This window comes from Danio rerio, chromosome 12 (assembly GCF_049306965.1).
Source record: "Danio rerio strain Tuebingen ecotype United States chromosome 12, GRCz12tu, whole genome shotgun sequence".
In the NCBI taxonomy this organism is placed as follows: Eukaryota; Metazoa; Chordata; class Actinopteri; order Cypriniformes; family Danionidae; genus Danio; species Danio rerio.
Window position 1 is genome coordinate 36,772,501 of NC_133187.1, and position 7,500 is coordinate 36,780,000.

Here is a 7,500-nt window from a genome sequence, read left to right on the forward strand (position 1 = left end):
CATACCTGGCACTCGGAATGGATGCCAGCGAATCTTTTCGATCATCTTCAGATCTTTAATGCGATGGTCAATCACAGCTTATTCACCTCTCTTTTGGTCGCTTTCTCCTCCATCTTCTTGCTGCTTAGTGTTGTATTCAGAAGTTACTGTCTCACACACACCTCTTGACCTTGTTGTTTCTCCCCAGCTGTGACCTTGCTTCACTCAGATAGCAGCCTGCTGTTTTCTTCAGACAGCTTCAGAGCCCCTCTTTCTCTCCTACTCCCTCGTGGAATCCTTCTCAGGTGATGGAACTTTCCTGCAGTGCCCAGCGTGCACCCACGTCGCCCGCTCTGCAACCTTCACCGCTGTCTCAGTGGTCAGTAGCACTTGAAATGGACCCAACCAGCGTTTCGCTCTCCAGCTCTTTCTCCTCAGGTCCCTGATCACCACGAAATCGCCAGTAGTCTCTCAGCAGCCTTTCCCAATGCGGCCTTTACCTGCACACAAACATCGGACAACACATGAGACAATTCTTTACAGTAATTCAACATGTCATTCTCACACACATCTGTTGAGGGCAGCTGCTGCTTTCCCCCATTCACACCTACACGCGGTGGTTTACCAAAGAGAATTTCAAACGGGCTCAAATTCATTTTTGATCTTTTTCTCATTCTCATGTACATCAGGACAATGGGTAAAGCTTGAACCCATGTAAGCCCTGTGTCTTCACAACATTTTGCCAATTTGTTTTTCAGGATGCCATTTTCTCTTTCAACAGCTCCACCTGAAGCCGGATGGTAACTGCAATATGTTCTCAAATCAATTTCCAAATATTGGCCCACTTGTTTTAATGCTTCATTAACAAAATAAGTACCATTATCTGAACTTATTTTTCGTGGTATTCCCCATCTCGGCACAATTTCAGTCAGTAACGCTTTTGTTACCGCAGCCGAATCTTGTTTTGAGGTTGGAAAAACTTCAACCCATTTTGACCACATGTCAACCATCACCAAACAGTACCTTTTCCCATTGCATGGGGACAATTCAATGAAATCCATCATCAAATATTCAAAAGGCCCTGTTGGAGGTGGATGAGATGATAGTGGAACTTTTATCGCTCTGGCCACATTATGTGTGTTGCAAATTACACATCGTCTACAGAAATTGTCCGCAAATGCAGTGAACCCCTTTGTGAACCACAGTTCGTTCATTTGCGCAACCATTGCTGTTTTTGACACATGATCTTTACCGTGAAGTAATTTTGCATAATGTTGGAAAAAATGTTTTGGTAAACACGCCCTGCCCTCAGCACTCTTCCACACATTATCTTTTATCACACAGTCAGACTGTCTCCACTTGTTCTTCTCCCGCCCCGTCGCAAAGGTCTGCATGTCCTACAAAGAAGAACACACATCATTGTTATCACCAACAGATAGCAAAGAACATTCAGAGTTGTCCTTGTCTTGGGATGCTGCGACTTTTGCTGCTCCATCTGCCCTGGAGTTACCTACAGAAACAGAATCTTTATTGGTGGTGTGCGCTGCGCATTTACAAATGGCCAGTTTGTCAGGTAGTAAAATCGCATCCAGCAGGGCTGCCACTAAAGGAGCATGGAGTATCGGTCGACCATCAGACTTTAGAAATTTTCTGTGTTTCCACAGAGCCCCAAAATCATGAGCTACCCCAAATGCATATCTTGAGTCAGTGTAAATTGTAGCCTCCTTTTCTGCCATCAATTTACATGCTTCTGTCAATGCCACGAGCTCTGCGGCCTGTGCCGAATAGTGCCCTGGTAATTTCCCAGAGGCCACCACATCAAATTCAGTTGTTACAGCGTAACCAACTTTATTCTGGCCTGTTTGTGGATCTTTAAATGCTGAACCATCCACAAAGAGGACATTGTCACAATTTTCAAGTGGTTCGTCAGAAAGGTCAGGTCGTGGCGAACACACCTGTTCAAGTGCTGTTAAACAACAATGATGCTCTTCCCCATCCTCCTCAGTAGGAAGAAGAGCAGCTGCATTCAAACCAGTACATCGTTTAACAGTCACATTTGGCATAACTAACAAGATAGTGTGATATCTCAGCCAGCGAGCTGTTGACAGATGCAATCTTTTTTGTTCTTGAAGTATCATGGACACAGAATGTGGCACCATCAGTATCAGATCAGAATAACCAACAAAATCTCTTGAAGCCATCACAGCTTTTTCCGCAGCCGCCACTGCTCTTAAGCAACGTGGCAGGCCTGCTGCTACAGGGTCAAGTTTGCTCAAAGTAGGCCACAGGTCGCAGTCTACCTCCATGATCCTGTAGGAGCAATGACGTCATGAACCCACTTCTTTCATCTACCATCTGAACAAATGGTTTTGTTGGTACAGGTAAACCCAATGCAGGGGCTTCAGCCATTTGTAATTTCATGTTTACAAATGCCTGCTCTGCCTCTGTCGTCCACCGTAGTTTGTCAGTGGATTTCATTCCCTTCCCTAATGTTAGGGCTCTCAGGGGTTGTTCCAAAATTGCATAATTTGGAATAAATGTGCGACAATATGAGCACATACCCAAAAAAGACAACATTTGTTTTTTTTGTTTTTTCGTCAGTGGTTTTGGTACATTTTTTATACCACTCACCCTTTTATCAGACAGAGATTTGCTGTGTGGTGTAATGACGTGCCCCAAAAAAGTTACCTTTTGTTTAACAAACTGCAATTTTGTCAAACTGACCTTGTGGCCCTCCTTAGCCAAATGCCTAAGGAGAGTCACAGTGTCTTTCACACACGTCTCTTCATTCTCAGCACATATCAACAGGTCATCAACATACTGTAGCAAAGCAGTTCCAGCTGTCAGGGTCAAAGGTTCCAAATTTCTTAACAACGCTTCATTGTACAAAGTTGGAGATGCTGTAAAACCCTGACACAGACGTGTAAAAGTGTAGCCTTTGCCATTGAAATTAAATGCAAACCAAAACTGGCTGTCTTTGTCCACTGACACACTGAAAAATGCATGAGCCAAATCAACCACTGAATAGAATTGTGATTTTTCAGGAATTTGTGACAAAATCGTGTACGGATTTAGAACTAATGGAGCCCTTTGTTTGACAGCTGCATTTACTGCTTGTAAATCCTGTACGAAATGCCGTTCTGTAGGCATCCCATTATCCCTTATCTTTTTAACAGGAAAAATAGGGGTGCAAACCTCAGAATTGTTGCATGGTACAATAACGCCCTGTTCCATTAAAGCCTCAAATACTGGGGTAATGCCCTCAATGGCTTCCCTTTTCAAAGGATATTGTTGTTGGCATGGTCTGTAATCAGATTTTGCAATGATTGTCACTGGATCACAACCTTTGATTAAACCAACATCATATTTGCTTTTAGCCCACAATTCACTTGGTATTTCTGCTAAAGCTGGGTGTATGTCTGCAGCGTTAAAGTCAACCATGCAAGAATTCTTTACGCAAAGTTTGTCAATCGCAGTCACAGTTCTTGAAACAGCTGTTTCAGTTTCACTGTCCACCCTAAAGGCCTGCGAGAGCACGCTCCATTCTACCCCTCCCTCTCTGCTGATCCAATCTTTGACTTCAAGACACTGCTTCACAAACGGGCCTAAATCAGCCCAAGACTGATGTTTACCCTTGCAAACTGATATGTGAGGCACAGCCTGTGCTGACATGAGATAGAATGAACGCTGCTTTTCTGACAGAGACACTGAAACTGCACACAGACTATCCTTCCAGTACATTTTCTCTAAAATCAAAGTTTCATTCACATTTGCCTCAAACCAAGCCTTTTCAAACTCTGCATCCCTATCAGTTACGACATGTGACGTACAATGCAGTTCACCAGGAGACATTATATCCCTGTCAAAAGGTTTTACACGTTCTTCAGCCAATTTGCAAATTGAATTAGCCCACTCATTGTTTTCAACCAGCCATTCATAAGCCCACTTCGGTGCTTGTGATTCAATTTGTAAACAACAAAATTCCTCTCCTTCAATCACTCTCACACCAGTGGAATCTGCTGTTAAAATCAAGTTTAGTTTACACAAAATGTCCCTTCCGAGGATAGGAACAGGGCATTTTGGTGAACAAACAAATGCATGTCTGAAAATTTTACCCCCCTCTGTCTCATAGGTCAGTGGAGCTGTAAATCACTTAACCACTGTATGACCAGATCCAGACAGAGACTTGTGAAATTTGTTTGTTAAAGGTATTTCACACTGCAGGTCACATGGTCGTATGCAAGATATGCTAGCTCCACTATCAGCTAGAAACTCAACCAATGTATTCTCAATCAACATAGAATATTTTGCATATTTAAAAAAAATGCTTCACTATTAAAAACAATGCCAAATTTACAGTGGGAAATGCAAGCTTTTCCTTCATTGCAAAGAGCCAGTTTGTCAGTGTATGTGAATATAAAATGTGTGTGTATAAAAATGTGTCTGCATTTAAACATGTTAGTAAAAAAATGTTCACTTCCCTTTACTGTAGCTGTTGGCTGTTTGCCCAGACCCTCTCCATTCTGCTCTTCCCTCTCCGCACATCAGCTCCTCGTTATTGGTTAGCGCCTTTCGGGTCAATCCTTAACCAAAAGTCCATCTCGGTGGCAAGCGCAGACATTTGAGACCGTTTCTTGTCATGTGCACCACAGGCTCTGCAGGTTTCATCGCCATCCGTCACATTCCAGTTTCTCCATCTTCTAGTATCTTTCTCACCCTTGACACCTTTGTCACCTTTGAACTTGGTTGTCAGGTGTTGGTTGGATCTTTGGTTGGCCACTTGTACCAGAGCCATGCACAGCTCCCTTTCTGCTTTCTTCTTGTCTTGCTCTTGCTTCACTGTCAGCTTGTCTTCAGCATGTTGAGCACACAGCAGAATGTTCGTTAAATGTCCATTTCTCCAGTTCAAACAAATGTCCTTCACTCGCTTGAGGTGGGAATTTCGTTGGTGCGGTCGGAGGTCTTCTGGGACAGTAGCAGTTGAGGTTTGGGTCAGTTCTCAGGGCTCGCAGCTCAGCCATGGGATAGTGATGGTACGGCGGTACATGTATGGAAACAGATGTATAGAAAGGATTAGTAGTGCTAATTACTCTTTCATTCACCCTTTCACATTTTTCATGCCAGCTGCCTCTGCAGCATTTTCCTCTTTGCCTCTTATCTGCCTCCCTGAGCCAACAATCAACAGTGTCTCCATACGACACACACACATGCCTTTCACAACAACAACAACCTGCTTTTCCTTCTGCTTTTTCATTATGTTTAACCTAGTAACACTCAACATTCCTTTTCCCTTAGAAACTTGTGATACTTTATTGTTTTCCTATCTCTTGCATGCCTTTTTCTTTTTTTTTTTTCTTTTGCCGTATAAATTTCCCATATTCCAAAACACCGGTGTATCATATCTTTTTATTTTGCTTTGAGACTTCCCCATGCTGGCAACAATCTTTCCCCTGGACTTTTTCGGTACCTATTAATCTGTCGGACGTCTCCAACAGATTTCGATTTTTCACCTAAAATCGAAAAGTTAAGCTTTCCAGCTCTAATTTTGTGGCCCCCAATTTCAACCCCCTTTTAGAAGTAAATCGCTTGGCCCCTGATTTCAACCTCCTTCCGGAAGTAAATCGCACAGCCCTAGATTTCAACCTCTTTTTGGAAGTAAATCGCACAGCCCCCTGATTTCAACCCCCTCCTGGGAGTAAATCGCAGTTAGCTAGCCAAACGTGTTAAAAAGGTCTTGATCTTAGTCAGGCGCCAGATCTCACTTGTGTAAGGTCTTGATCTCAGCTAAACGCCAGATCTCACTTGTAAAAAGGTCTCGATCCCCACCTGATGTCAGATCTCACTTGCATTAATCACGCTGCTATCCCACAGAGACAGATCTACCAGCATGGTGATGGCCCAAATTACAGTGAAAAACCCTTTTAATTGCCTAATCAAATGCCCAAAACTGTTCAATTTTCTTTTAGTAACAAACAAAGAATTTGTCTCTTACCAGAGAGTTCAGATGCCACTTGAGTTCTTTTTCCCAGATGTCAGTGGGGTTCCCCTCCGAGCCCTGCGGTCGGCCCCTCAACCCTCAATCGAGCGGGGCAGGGCTGTGACACGAAGTCCCAGGATGATCAGTCACCGTCCGCAGGGTCCGGAAAAGTTCCTCCAAGACATCCCACTATTCTGACACCAAATTGTAGTGGCAATTTTCTTTAAAGAGGCGCTCTCTGTGGTCAAGAAACAAAGTCTTACTCGGAATGTCTTTTTAAAGTTTTATTCTTTGCAAAGAAGGTCACAGTCATACAGCAACAACAGTTTCTGCAGAGTGAGACACTGAAGTCAAGTGTGTTCACCCTTTTATCTGGTTTTTACTGCTTACAAGGTCAAACCCTAATACTGCCCATTCTGACAACAGTTTCTACAGAATGAGACACTGAAGCAAAGTATGTTCACTGTTCTATCTAGTTTGTACTGCTTGCAAGGTCAAATCCTAATAAGGCCCATTCTGTACGTGCATCAGGTGCTCCGCTGTTTCTGCTGTAAGTTTCCACTACACATGTTTATCTAAAATGAATTTCCATTACAATATATATATATATATATATATATATATATATATATATATATATATATATATAAATATATATATATATATATATATATATAAATATATATATATATATAAATATATATATAAATATATATATATATATATATATATATATATATATATATATATATATATATATATATATATATATATATATATATATATAAAATAAACCATGTCTTTGTTCATATAGTGCCTCTTTTTCGGCGGAAATTTGGAGATGTCAGATTGAATGAACTTGGTTTATGGCTTGGCGCCCGAGCTCCTGTGTCGCCCGGGGAGATTGTGAACATGTTTAAGCAAGGTTTGTTCATTTCCAACATAATCCAATATTACATTTCATTTGACTTTATTGAATATAAAGACTTTATTGATTATATGTTTTCTTCTGCTATCAGGCTGGCAGTGGTACTACAGGAAGTATATAGATGTCCGTAGAGGAGGAGTTGGAGGAATATCAATGCTTTTGACTGGATACTGTGTGCTGTGTTACATATGGAACTACACACATCTAAGTAGGTCTGAACTGATATCATTAACATTAACAAACGTGTAACCATTGCCATGCATAATTACATCGCCTTGTTTCATTTTACAGAGAAGGATCGCTGGAGGAAGTACCATTAAGGACTTTTTTGTGGGCTTCATAATTGTTGCACACTTTGGAGAAGCAGTTTTGCATTCAGGGATTTGAGGTCACAGTAAGACTAATATTTTATATGTCAAGATTATAACACTAGGACCTTGTTGTTTACTGCAGTTTGAGGTTTGCTGTGTTTTGTGTTATCAAGGTACTTTTTATTATCTACAAAAAGGTTTATTATAAAGGCAGTTTATGCTTGATTTATCTTGGTATATTTTATGTTACTAATCAAATGTATTTGTGTAGACAGTTGAAGTCTGAATTATTAGCCCCTCTGTTT

General features: G+C 41.4%; 1 protein-coding gene and 1 long non-coding RNA gene across 7 annotated transcripts in view; one reads left to right on the top strand and one right to left on the bottom strand.

Annotated features, from left to right (window-relative positions):
* LOC141376846 (uncharacterized) overlaps positions 1 to 6,158 on the bottom strand; it is a 7,664-nt gene extending 1,506 nt beyond the window's left edge. The window contains exons 1-2 of the long non-coding RNA XR_012388107.1: positions 5,972 to 6,158; positions 1 to 479 (exon numbers count right to left, since the gene is read on the bottom strand). The exon at positions 1 to 479 is cut by the window's left edge and continues 1,506 nt beyond it. This is a non-coding gene — a long non-coding RNA (uncharacterized lncRNA). The remainder of the gene's footprint in view (positions 480 to 5,971) is intronic.
* Positions 1 to 7,500, top strand: part of si:dkey-21c1.4 — a 19,969-nt gene that overhangs the window by 12,368 nt on the left and 101 nt on the right. For all 6 annotated transcript variants that reach the window (XM_021480389.3, XM_021480387.3, XM_021480388.3 and 3 more), the window contains exons 3-5: positions 6,771 to 6,881; positions 6,976 to 7,092; positions 7,176 to 7,500. The exon at positions 7,176 to 7,500 is cut by the window's right edge and continues 101 nt beyond it. In XM_021480389.3, coding sequence (XP_021336064.1) covers positions 6,771 to 6,881; positions 6,976 to 7,092; positions 7,176 to 7,204 — 257 coding nt within the window. In that variant the 3' untranslated portion in view covers positions 7,205 to 7,500. The remainder of the gene's footprint in view (positions 1 to 6,770; positions 6,882 to 6,975; positions 7,093 to 7,175) is intronic.